We start from the raw sequence: 14,000 nt of genomic DNA, 5'->3' as shown, positions 1-14,000 counted from the left end.
CGCTCCTCGGAGTTGGGCATTTGGCCGGGAGCAGGACGCAACAGAGATAGCGCACTTCTTGGCAAGTCTGCCGGAAGTATTCCGCATTTCTTCAGACTCTGCCTCGATAGCAGCGGGCATTGCAACCCCTCATACACGTGGATCTGTGTTGCGATCTGGCGATCACCGACCGACAGCAAAGCCGTGACCATGCCTATGTTCGTGAGGCGACCTCCATTGGCATTCAGAACAACACTGGGGTCCGGGACAAGGTCACATTCCTTGCCTCCCAGTTTCCGAAGTCCATCCAGGTTTATTGCATCGGCGTTACTGCCTGTATCGGGAAGCCATCTGAGCTTCGCTGCTGACCTTGGGTCATGGTTGTCCAGGCACGTTGGTATCTCGATGCGATCATTGTTGTCGCTGAAGTTTGCGACTTTCAGCCGCAAGTGACCAAGCTGGGGTGCATCCGCAGGGCATCTTCTCTGGAAATGTCCCTTCTCACCACACGAGTTGCAGGTCTTCTCTCGGGCGGGACATCGGGAGAGCGGGTGGGAGTCATATCCACACTTAGGACACTTGGCTCTAGGCTGGTTGTCTCCCTCCTGCTTTCGAACGGGCAGTTTGCCACTCGGTTGTGGTTCATGACTGCGAGTAGAAGACGCATTGCTGCTCGTCTGTGACTGCTTGCTCCGCTGGTACCGAGTTTTGCGCTATGCCAGTGCACGGCCGACTTGCGCTTGTGGCATATCTTGCTGGGTGGCTTTGGCAGCTTCCTCAGCCCTGCATATCCGAACGGCATCCTCCAGCGTTAGGGCTGGGGTGGACAGAAGCCTATGCCTCGTGTCATCATCACGAATGCCAACCACAAGCCTGCCGCGCAATGTCTCCTGGCCTCTCCTCTGGACGCTCGACCAGCATTGGCCACATCAACGGAGGCTACGTGTGCAAGTAGTGCAGAACTCTCCAACTGTGAAGTCACAAGCCTTGTTAAGCTCCTTCAACACCGTCAGGAAGGAGTCGAACAACTCATTATTGTCTTGTTTCAAATTGTAGAAATCCAATCTGTCCAGTAAAGGGTTGCGACGACGTCTTACAAACCCCTCTATGGCCCCAATGATAGTGCCATCATCGTCCTCCTCGGAAATACAGATTATGTCTTGGCGGATGTACCGCCGGAGTTCCTCATCTAAGGACTGTCTCAGTGATGCCACTCTGGTTTCTCGGGCCTGGGACCTGAGGTGCTGGCAGCGTACAAAGTCCTCCCACGATTCTTTCCACGTCGTGAAATCCGCCAAGGTGGCGGTAGCGTCCAAAATTGGGCGTTCAACATTGATGGAGGTCTGCTTTGTGGGCTGACTTGCCCTCTGGGGTTCTCTTGCACCCTGGCTCAGCGCAGCGTCTAGCATCGCCACCATTCGGTCATCCCGGGCAGAAGCCTGCTGTGCTTGATCAGCGATCAGTTGCGCCAATCGGACGAGGGTGTGGTCCTGCCTTGAAACTGGTTCACCTTCGCTGTGGGCCAAGTCGCCGTCCATCTTGGTTGCTTCTCCACCTTCCGCGTTCATTGCTGCAATAGCACGTTGGTTCGGGTCACTGCGCCATGTTACGTTCCACCAACTTGGAAGAATTAATCAACGTACATAAGGAAAGTGCCTTATGTACAGACTACATACACGTATTAGTGCTACAGACTACATATTAGCGCTAGCTAAATGAGCGTGCCAATTGTATGAATAATGTGATACAATTGATCCCTGTCCTCTGAAGTACATACAATATCACACCAACATGGGTGTCCCAATCTAGGCGATTGTCAAGGTGAACGTCGAGGTAGCGCGCAGAAGACGCTGAAGGGAGGAGATAATCGCCGCTTTTGACTGTTAGTTCCTGTACATGCTGCTGGGGAGATATAGTCAAAACCTGGCTCTTGGCGGCGTTCAAGATGAGGCCTCGAGACTTCAGCCAACCGGCCAGAGCAGTTGCCGCTGTGGTGAGGGTTCTAAGATCCTTTGCTAGTGATTGTAGACCACAGAAAGCTGCACGTAGTTCCAAGCAGTTGATATGAATGTGCTTCTCCACCAGTGTCCAAAGTCCTGATGCATGGCGATGACCACAGACTGCTCCCCAGCCGACTGTTGATGCTGCATCCGTCTGAATGGCCAGGTCTGGAACTGGCAGAGGAATTGAGCACCCGTTGAACCCCTCCAGGTGCTGAAGCCACCAAGACAAATCCTCCAATGCTGCTTTGGAAAGCCGGAAGAATCGAGAGCGCTGCTGAGGAAATCAGCTCCAGGATGCTGGCAAGGCGTCGAGCGGTACCCTGCCTCTGGGCAATTAAGCTCCGGCAAGTTGTCAACGTCCGATGGACCTTGTCCGTAGGTAGTTCTAACGTCATGGCTATTGAACTGATCTGGAATCCCAGAAATTCCAACACCTGTAATAGCTGAGGTTCTGACTTGCTGAAGTTTACCTGGAAACCCAGGGCCAGCAACAGATGAATGAGATTGGCCGCATGCTGCAACGCCTCTTGAAATGATCCAGCCATGATGAGTACATCGTCCAGGTACACGACCAGACGTACACGCTGTAGTTGAAAACAGGTGATCACCGGTTAAAGGAGCTTGGTGAGTTGCCGTGGAGCAGATACCAGGCCAAACAGGAAAGGCGCAAATCGGTACTACCGACTCTGCCACAGCACCTAAAGGACGCGACGGAGGGTTTGATGCACTGGCATTGACATGTATGCGTTGATTAGGTCCACTTTCACCATAAAATCGTTCTTTATCAGTGCCTCCCGCATGGTGGCAATACCTTCCATTATAAAATGGTGGTATTGCACAAACCGGTTCAATTCCCGCAGGTCGGCCACTGGGCGCATCTTACCGTTATTTTTCGGTACACACAGTGGGCTGAGAAAGCCAGGTCTGCCAGGGGCACCTTTTCCCGGGCATTGTTCTCTTGCAGTGCCTCCACTTCCTCTGTCACCACTGCTGTCAAATCTTAGGACATCATCCTGGGGAGTGGCTTCCACCACTGGACTGGTTCCTGACTGAACTCCAGGCAAAACCTTCCCACATATTGCGTGACTTCTGAGTCTTCGGTCAGCTGACGCCAGCGTCTGGTCTGACCACCAATTAGGCCGCTCGGACGTCCCTGGACCTCCGAGTCGGCCGCCCTCCAGTCCAAACCCCACTTGGGTAACTGGGTGCATCCACACTGCAGTTCTGGTGGTAGTGCCTGCAAGCACACCTCTAGAAGGAAACGTATTAGGCACTGTTTGGCTTCGGAGGGCTTTGCTTGTTGTCGGGCTGTTGGTGTGACCGGGGTTGACACTGCGGCTTCTTGGAGTAATGTGGACGATGAGGGACATGGCTTGCGGAGGTCCACCCATTCCTGCGGGCTCCTCTCCCTCAAAAAACGGCACAGGGGAAGCCTCTGAAGGCTTGCAGCATTTGGCGTTGATATTCCTCTGGTCTTGTTCGAAGCTTGGCGGCAGTCTGTCTTTTCCAGCCACATGACCATTACTTGCAGGCAGCGTATGACGTACATCGGCCCAGGCCTTGTCCGGTTTCGCTCACTTAGTTATCTGCTCGTTCTTGGCAGAGCCAAATATTGACTAACCAGGGTTAGCAAGATCTGCTTGGGCTAGGATAGAGAGCTTGCGGTGGATCTTAGATAAACAGATGGAACTTCGTTTTATGGTGAGTGCCTGTTTAGCATCTACCGGGAGACGCAGTGCCGCCGTAGCGGCCTCCTGGATCTCAGGGCCAGCGGAACCGGTCCGGCCATGGACCACTTTCCCTGTACGGTCCATGTGATTCGTGCAAAACCGGTGTAAAAAATCCAGAGGTACATGACTCAACTGTACTGCCGACGTGTAATGTGTTTCGAAGTAGCTCAGGACTACGTGACAAGCAGACTGCAGCACGACCTCATGAGCTCACCTTCCACCAAAGAAGTACCACCAGTCACTCCTATCGAAATGCACACACTAGGCAATATTGGAAGCGAGCGAAAACATCGCACAAGACAGAAGAGTCTCGATCGAAAGAGACTCCTCTTTCGATGGAGGGAGTCGATCGTATCGCATACATGGAGAAGTCGACACGAGATCATAGTTACTAAAATCTTTATAGATCGCTTTTTTACCTATTCCTTACAGACAGTATTCAATCTCTTGTATGCTACCATCATCGGCACTGTATGGCTTTAACTTAATATTATGGAAAAAAAAGTAGTTTTTGTGTTCTTTTACTATAATTTTCTGCGTTTTCTGGAGCCTCACTAGATGCCCAAATTCGCCCTATTCCACGTAAATTTTCAATACTTCTACCGCAGGGACATCCCCCGGACCCCCTCAAAGGTTGGCTGGACCACTCCCAAACTCCTTCCTCCGGCCCTGGATCTGCTGACCTTGCTCACCGAAGTCAGGGTTTTGCTTGTATGTCCAGAATGAAGCACAACGGGATCCACCACATTCAACAACTTTGGCTGCATCAGGTACTGAGGCCTATCCGGCCGAGCCTCTGAACAAGGTGGCTTCCTGTCAGCAGAATATACCATGCGGGTGACTTGCGCATCCAAAGCCAGGACTAATGCAGCGGGAGTGTCCGGGCGAGGGTAGCAGCGGGAAAATGCCTGCCTGGATTTGCGTCGGAGTTCTGAGGGAAGACATGACTTGGGAAACTTGGCAGTTTCGTACAAAAAATATCGGGTAAACCCTTTCTCCTCCTCATCCCGTCATCCGCTGGCCAGTCAGTATTGTGACCCACACAGTCGGACTCCAGACTATGTGTGCTACCAGACTGAAAGTCCAAATCATCAGTTTCCAAACCAGATAGCGTCGTACAAGTGGCAGGTGGCTTGATTGTGCCAGACCTGCTGGATCTTCAGGATCACACAGATTTGAGGGAAGAGGTTGTAGCCTAGGTGGCTCTCTCGAGGTCGACCGAGCAGCAAGTGGCTTTAGGGTGGGATTATTTACCAGGTTGCCATCAACGAACCCGCCACGCGTATGCTCAAGACTGGCTCTAGAAGCATGAGCGGGCAGAGTAGACCTCGCCAAAGAGGACTCAGCCGATTGTGAAGGAAATGGGATCAGGAGTGGATCAGTTTCCGGGGTACATGTACCATCCACGATCCGTGAGTCATGCTCTTGCCTAGAGTTGTACTCCAAGTTTCACACCCGCATCGACTATTGTGGCATTCCAAAGAAGCCAAACGCCTCTCGAGTGGGTGCAAGGCTTGGGCCAGAGCCCGCTGGACTAGCGAAAAAACATCCTGAGGTGCATATTCCATACCGAAAACTCAAGACAACAGAAAAATTTTAAGAAGCATTTCCTCGAGCAAAGAAAAAAAGATGAAGAAGAAGCTAAAGTTTCCGCGTTTGAGCTGATTGATCACGTGTGGGGCAGTTTTCTTTTACGAATTTTTTTCCAGCAAAGTAAAACCCCGATTTCGGGTTGGTATACACTGTTATATCGAATCCCAAAGCTCCGATATGCAAATAGAATACGGGGATCCAAGAGATTGTTTCACACCTTCCTATGGTATGATGGCTTTTAGGACAGGAGAAACTATCTACCAGACCAATGACTTCCTGTAGAGTAATACTGCAGATGCAGTTTACATGTCTTCCTATACATCAAGAAGATGATGACAATTGTGTAATGAGATAGATCTGGGTGCTGGTTTCTATAAACTAACCTTCACCCGATGATTGCTCGCATCAGCAATAAAGACCTTTCCATCGCTGCTGATTGTGATACCACGTGGATTACTGAACTGCACCCTGCCATTACCCTCGCTACCAAATGATGTAGAGGTATTACGAATAAACCTATAGTGATTTTGTGTTGCAACCTGTAGATACACAGTAGAGACCATATTGATAAGTTAACAATCCTGACCGGGTGAAAATCATACTAGCTTGTTGGCCAATCAGTATTCATCATGCAATCTGTTCACATAACGGGAGAAAAAATATTAATGAATGTTGAATATGTTTTCCATGTGGTCTTCATAACATACCGTGCTATGTGCACGGTGTTTGATTACGTATTGTCTTAACAAGGAACACATATCAAGAAACGGTGTAGGAATTCACTGCCCAGGAAAACAAAACACTTCAAAAAGCTGTGCGCTGTAAACCAGGCTGAGTAGTATTGGTCAATTCTTCAGCTTTGCACTTTTCATTGCTATCAGGCTGAGCCCCATTCCCCAGTGCTGTATTGATGAAGCAACAAAGGACAGAACCGTTGTGTGTGTGTGTGTGTGTGTGTGTGTGTGTGTGTGTGTGTGTGTGGCGGAACCGTTGGGGAGACCCAGTACTGATGTCTACACGCCTCCGCAATCGGCGTCTGGAATGGACTGGGCACGTTGCGCGTATGGATGAGGATCGCACCCCCTCCAACTCCTCTTTGGGTGGCTACCTGTGCCTCGGCCTTTTGTGGTCCCCGGAAACGGTGGAAAGACACGGTGATGACCGACCTCAAGTTTGCACTGCAACAGCCATCTCAGTGGCTCATCCTTGCTCAGGACCGCCAACAGTGGAGGGAAGTACGGGTTGCCCCTCAGTCGAGCTCCACCATGCCCAAATCTGTGCATTGCGCAGTGTGTGACCGGAACTTCTCACGGGTCTCCGATAAATACACCTCAAAGGGTTAAATATGTGCCTTCCCTAGCATCTTTCTATGTAAGTAACGCTCTTTCCTTTTTTAAACAAACGGCGAGGAGACCAGGGCACGATACAGTGAACGAAGAGTCGGAATACGAATTGCAACAATCAGGACTAGCTAGCAGATGATTGCACACTGAAGACTTGCTACCACAAAACCTACCCACAACACCAACACTCTCACCGGCACTCTCACCATCACTCCCATCATTACTCTCCGACTCACTGCTCCCTTCGCCGTCCGTTCCATCCTAAGCATTCTCTGCACTCTCTCTGTCTCATCCATCCCGCCTGACCGGGTCCATTGAACTATCCATTTAACTCGGCGTCACCCTGCTGTCACGTCCCTCCTTTCGCCCTTGTCTGTTGAGTGCGTAGCTTCTGTTGTAGTTGGCTGTTGATCGTCTTGGTCGTTCAATTGTGGGGTTGGATGGTGGATTAGTTGAGGTTGCTGTAGATTGCGCTGTTGGTGTTGGTGCGGGAGCTGCTGATATGCAAGGTGGATCTTTTTGAGTCGGCATTTGTAGTGTTAATGCCGCTGTCAGTGTTGCTCGCGGTCTGCCGCTGGCAAGCTCAACCGCCGCAAGAACCGATGGCGGAGGATCAGGAGGAGGCAGTGGGACCGGGATCGCAAGTGGCACCGCCTCAGCCAAAGCCGCCGGGGGCACTGATGAAGGAACCACCGACGGCAGGAGCAAAGGCGGCGACAGAAGCCGACCCGATGAGCCACCACGCCCATTCCCCTCCACCACCGCCACCAGCGACGGCGGAACAAGCACAGTCTGTGAGCTAGGATCCGCGGGTTGTGTAGGTAACGGCTGTGTGGTTAGTGGTTGTTTTCTAGGTCGCCCTCGTTTCGGTCTTTCTTGGTGTGCGCAAGGTGGAAGTATGTGACGTGGTGTGTGTTGTTTGATGCGTGCGTTCAGGTGCTGAACAGTCCTACCAACATACCGACTAGCGCATTGTCAGCATTCAAAGTTGTAAATAAGATGACTTAGGTGATGGGCTGGTAGGACATTTTTCTGCACCGTAGACGCACGCATCGTCGTAAAGACTGGCACGACGTGTACTGCGTAGTATGTTCGACGAACAACAGACTTGACTGCACTACAAACTTTAGTCGACTCCTGCCCTTTCCACGGCAAACATAAAAAAACGGGTACAACGAGCAGGACCAATCATAGGAGCCTTCGTAGTTAGTTCGACTTTCAACAACTTCTGCAACAAAACTCAGGGTATCCGTTCTTCACAAAAACTGACCGGAGAAAATCAAGCTCCTCCTGCAGCTTGCAGGACGAACAAATACGCTTGGCACGGTCTACAAGGTTACGAACAAAGTTTACTTTATATTGTCACGAACAATAAGAGTCATATACAATGTACTGACCAGTAAACGTCGGCTTTCGATAAACGGTTGTCAGAATTTCACTACTCGTTTTTTCCACAAGCACATCTAGAAATGAAAATTTGTTGGCCTGTTCATGCTTTCTGTTTTCTTCTTCATTATTCTCTTTTTCGCTTTTTCTCTCTTTATTTTGCATTTTTGCTTTCGGTCCGTGGTTGGTTTCACCCTTACTTCCTTTTTATTGGCTATTTTTATTATGTGCCATGAAGTGCAAACAGTAAATAAACGAGAGAGCTTGGAAGCTCAGGGCCCTATGCGATGCTTTTTTGCCTTAATGACATAGACAAAAAAAAGCATATGGATGTTACAAATTCTTTAAAAAATTCCCTTTTTTTAAGACATAAGCTGGGATTCGAACCCGCACTCTCGCGCGACCTGCATGCATCCCCGATACACTTCGCATACATACTAATTCTTCCAAGTTGCTTCACGTTATGATCTTGCATTTAAAAGCCCTATTTCAATATGCATTGTGGCCAGCCGTCTTTGATGGTACGGTACGGGATAGGTACAGGACAGGTACGATCGAGGGTAATACGACACCGTCTACCGCCTTGATGACGGCAAAAAAAGCATAGGGATGTTATAATTTTTTCAATTCTCCTATTTTTTTTTCAGGCATACCCTGGGATTCGAACCCGCACTATCGCTCTACATGCATTCCCCCATACACTTCGCATTCATACCCATTCTTCCAAGTTACTTCACATTATGATCTTGCGTTTGAAAGCCCTATTTGAATATTGCGGCCAGCTCCATGTGGCCAGCTGTGTTTGATGGTACGGTACGGTACGGGACAGATACGGGATAGCGCCAGGCGTGACACAAACAAACAAACACACAAATACCAAACGAGAGAGCTTGGAAGCTCAGGGCCCTACTCTATGCTCTTTTGCCTTGATGACCTAGACAAAAAAAGCATAGGGATGTTATAAATTCTTTAAAAAATTAAAAAAATCCCTTTTTTAAGACATAACCTGGGACTCGAACCCGCACTATCGCGCACCCTGCATGCATCCTACAAAACACTTCGCATACATGCTAATTCTTCCAAGTTGCTTCACGGTATGATCTTCCATTTGAAAGCCCTATTTCAATATGCATTGTGGCCAGCCGTCTTTGATGGTACGGTACGGTACGGGACAGGTACGATCAAGGGTACTACGACACCGTCTACCGCCTTGATGACGTCAAAAAAAGGGATGTTATACATTTTTCAATTCTCCTATTTTTTTTTTTAAGCCATATCCTGGGATTCGAACCCGCACTATCGCCCTACATGCATTCCGCCATACACTTCGCATTCATACCCATTCTTCCAAGTTGCTTCACGTTATGATCTTGCGTTTGAAAGCCCTATTTGCATATTGCGGCCAGCTATATGTGGCCAGCAGTGTTTGACGGTACGGTACGGTACGGGACAGATACGGGATAGCGCCAGGCGTGACACAAACACAGAAACAAACACACAAATACCAAATTAAAGCTGTGTGGACCCTGGCTAGCGCCAGACGTTACTGATGTAACGTCTTCTGCATAGATACGGGAATTAAAGCTGTGTGGACCCTGGCTAGCGCCAGACGTTACTGAAGTAACGTCGTCTGCATTATTATTATTATTATTATTATTATTATTATTATTATTATTATTATTATTATTATTATTATTATTATTATTATTTGTAGAAAGGAAAAGGACATATGGAAACGATTTAAGAGTAACTCTCCACCACTGTAACTAGATACTATATACAGTCAGAAAGTGCAGAAAGTGCCACGGAGATGTGTTGAAGCTAGGTGTCAGGACGTCGAATGTCTCAGTACTCTGTCAGTTTTGTGCCTAGTTGTTGCACTTTCTGACTGTATATAGTATCTAGTTACAGTGGTGGAGAGTTACTCTTAACTCGTTTCCATATGTCCTTTTCCTTTCTACATTTATTATTGGCTCAATATCCGAGTTTCAAATTGCACACCTGATGAGCCGTCACGAACCATACGGCGAAACGTACGTCGTGTGAAACAACTTGTTTTGTAGTCAACAGGCAGTGACTTTGCGAGGATTTGAAAACGCACGACGCTGAGTTGAATTTGTGTTATTTCAAATAATTGTTTGTGATCACAGTACCACTTCGAGCAGAACTGAATCTTATCCACAAGCTTACCGACGGTCAGGCTGCCAACATGAGTCTGACTGAACAAATGATCCCTGCAAGCACCACACGGCAGACGTCCGAGGCCATGTCCATTGCCGGGATGTCCATCTCCAAAAAGAATTCCATCTTCGTCTCAATGCTACACTGCGACTCGTCGTAGAGTCGTACAGTCTACAGAGTCGTCGTAGTCACGCGATCACTGAAATAAACTATTTTTTTGCGGGCAAATAAACTATTTTTTTGCGGGCAATATCGCATATTATTGCCCGCGGCGCGAAAGGTGCTGATTCGCTGGAGTACGGGCAACAATCACGTGCCATGTGATAATATGGTTTCAGGTAGAAATACAGCAGCTAACAAGTACAAAAAGCGAAGTTTGCACCTTTGCAATGTGTGAATATAGTGTATGTGAGAAAGGTAGTAGCAGATGAATGTGATACTGTGTGAATGAATGTAATTCCTGGTTTAGTGTTATTCGTTGCGCACGTTTCTTCAAGCAATTGCAGGTGTTGGAAGCTGTGTATATTCGTACTCGTGACCCTGTGCTATGTAAACAGAAAGAAAACGTTGTATCACTCACACTCTTCAAGTAATACACACGCACCATTACATTCATTCACACAGTATCACATTCATCTGCCACTACCTTTCTCACATACACTATAGTCACACATTGCAAAGGTGCAAACTTCGCTTTTTGTACTTGTTAGCTGCTGTATTTCTACCTGAAACCATATTAGCTACATGTATATAAGTGTGTGTTTTAGTTATTACATTTTTATGTGACGGCGTTCCACTGATGACAGTCTTGTGTACTGATGACAGTCACAAGAAAACGTTATGGAACTTGACTTTCTTCATTTTTGCTGTTGTTATGAGTGCACAATTTATCTTATTTATTGCCATTTTACGACTATTGTCTCCTCGTCGATTGTTTTAATTATTTTATTAAATTTTAATTTATTATAATTATTTTTAGCAATGAAAAATATCAATTGTGCACTCATAACCATGTATAAACAATTAAAATGAAACAATTCCAGAACGTTTTCGTGTGACCATCATCAGTGGAACATCGTCACATAGTAAGAATCACTAAAACAACCAGTTATATAGCTAGAGTAATATGAAAAGAAGCGTGAGCATGCAGCACAGCTAGCGGTTATGCATAACGCGTGTAGTGTGAACCTTTGCAGTGTATCTGAGAATGGTAGCAGTAGATGAATGTGGCAGCTGTGAGTGCGTGTGAACAGAAACTGGTGAGTGCGTATTATTTAAAAAGTGTGAGTGCTACAACATTTTCTTTTTGCTTGCATAGAAAATGTTGTAGCACTCACACTTTTTAAATATAACTATATAACTGGTTGTTTTAGTGATTCTTACTATGTGACGATGTTCCACTGATGATGGTCACACGAAAACGTTCTGGAATTGTTTCATTTTAATTGTTTATACATGGTTATGAGTGCACAATTGATATTTTTCATTGCTATTTTACGACTGTTGTCTCCTCGTCGGTTATTATATTTTTAATTTATTATTATTATGTATACAATAAATGAGGAGGCCGAGGGTTTATGACCAATAAAAACTATTATAAAAACCGAGTTCCCCCGAGGTCGAGGTCCCCCGAGGTTTTTATAATTAGTTTGTATTGGTCATAAACCCTCGGCCTCCTCATTTATTGTATTTAGAATCAACCAGTAAAAACTCCTACTCAATCTCCAACAACCAAATTAGTGGACAGCTGTCATTTGTGTTGCTATGATAACTCGTGTGCTGGACGAGTATTCGTTGTCATTGGTTCAATTTCTTTTACTCTTCATAGGCTATCAGATCATTTTCCTTATTCAGTCTATTTATAACCAGTATCTATAATGAGAGTGTGGTCTGTCTCCATGGTTACCGGTGTTCATTTCATAACTATAGCCACTGCTCCTTGTAAGACCTTATCTGGAAGGCCCATTCTTTCATATTCCAACAGCAGCCAAGGGAGCTAGCTCTCTTGGTTATGCGGACTGGGTCCGATCCTAAAAAGCTGTTTTTATGAACTGTTTTTATGAACTGTTTTTATTGCATAGGATGATTATGTTGAATAAACGAGGATTGTGTCAATGCGAGATTGATTTGGAGTTTTTACGAGTTGATTCTAACTATTTTTAGAAAGGAAAATTATTCCCGTAGCTATGCAGAAGACGTTACTTCAGTAACGTCTGGCGCTAGCCAGGGTCCACGCAGCTTTAATTTGGTATTTGTGTGTTTGTTTGTTTGTGTGTTTGTGTCACGCCTGGCGCTATCCGGTAATCTGTCCCGTACCGTACCGTACCATCAAACACAGCTGGCCACAAACAGCTGGCCGCAATATTCAAATAGGGCTTTCAAACGCATCAAATACAGCTGGCCACATACAGCTGGCCGCTCTATTCAAATAGGGCTTTCAAACGCAAGATCATAACGTGAAGTACCTTGGAAGAATGAGTATTAATGCGAAGTGTATGGGGGAATGCATGTAGGGCGATAGTGCGAGATCGAATCCCAGGTTATGCCTAAAAAAATAGGAGAATTGAAAAAATTATAACATCCTTAGCCCAGTACACAACCAGGCTTATCGAAATGGTGATGCGTTGGCGGGCGATATTCTTTATGAAAGGGCAAGGCGACGAGGCTGATGATACGCGTCGCCTATGACACCCCTCGGGATTTCCCACCTTGCTCCCCCTTATGTTCTGGCTGCCCGTTTTGGATCCATCAGTTGCCTGATGATCGTAGAGATACGTGAAACTCGGAGTTGTGACAAAGCTTCCAAACTCTCTCTTGTAGGCGCCAAAACGGGTGGACTTGAACTACTCGATGAAGAACATCCCCCTTCCGTCGCCAGCCCAGTACACAACCAGGCTTATCGAAATGGTGATGCGTTGGCGGGCGATATTCTTTATGAAAGGGCAAGGCGACGAGGCTGATGATACGCGTCGCCTATGACACCCCTCGGGATTTCCCACCTTGCTCCCCCTTATGTTCTGGCTGCCCGTTTTGGATCCATCAGTTGCCTGATGATCGTAGAGATACGTGAAACTCGGAGTTGTGACAAAGCTTCCAAACTCTCTCTTGTAGGCGCCAAAACGGGTGGACTTGAACTACTCGATGAAGAACATCCCCCTTCCGTCGCCAGCCCAGTACACAACCAGGCTTATCGAAATGGTGATGCGTTGGCGGGCGATATTCTTTATGAAAGGGCAAGGCGACGAGGCTGATGATACGCGTCGCCTATGACACCCCTCGGGATTTCCCACCTTGCTCCCCCTTATGATCTGGCTGCCCGTTTTGGATCCATCAGTTGCCTGATGATCGTAGAGATACGTGAAACTCGGAGTTGTGACAAAGCTTCCAAACTCTCTCTTGTAGGCGCCAAAACGGGTGGACTTGAACTACTCGATGAAGAACATCCCCCTTCCGTCGCCAGCCCAGTACACAACCAGGCTTATCGAAATGGTGATGCGTTGGCGGGCGATATTCTTTATGAAAGGGCAAGGCGACGAGGCTGATGATACGCGTCGCCTATGACACCCCTCGGGATTTCCCACCTTGCTCCCCCTTATGTTCTGGCTGCCCGTTTTGGATCCATCAGTTGCCTGATGATCGTAGAGATACGTGAAACTCGGAGTTGTGACAAAGCTTCCAAACTCTCTCTTGTAGGCGCCAAAACGGGTGGACTTGAACTACTCGATGAAGAACATCCCCCTTCCGTCGCCAGCCCAGTACACAACCAGGCTTATCGAAATGGTGAT

General features: G+C 47.4%; 1 protein-coding gene across 1 annotated transcript in view; it reads right to left on the bottom strand.

The window, feature by feature from the left end:
* The window catches only part of LOC135811247 (uncharacterized), a 170,319-nt gene that overhangs the window by 83,195 nt on the left and 73,124 nt on the right, over positions 1 to 14,000 (bottom strand). The window contains exon 6 of the mRNA XM_065324444.1: positions 5,689 to 5,844. Coding sequence (XP_065180516.1) covers positions 5,689 to 5,844 — 156 coding nt within the window. The remainder of the gene's footprint in view (positions 1 to 5,688; positions 5,845 to 14,000) is intronic.

Source organism: Sycon ciliatum, chromosome 3 (assembly GCF_964019385.1).
Source record: "Sycon ciliatum chromosome 3, ocSycCili1.1, whole genome shotgun sequence".
Lineage (NCBI taxonomy): Eukaryota > Metazoa > Porifera > Calcarea > Leucosolenida > Sycettidae > Sycon > Sycon ciliatum.
This window is presented reverse-complemented; position numbering and strand designations above follow the sequence as displayed.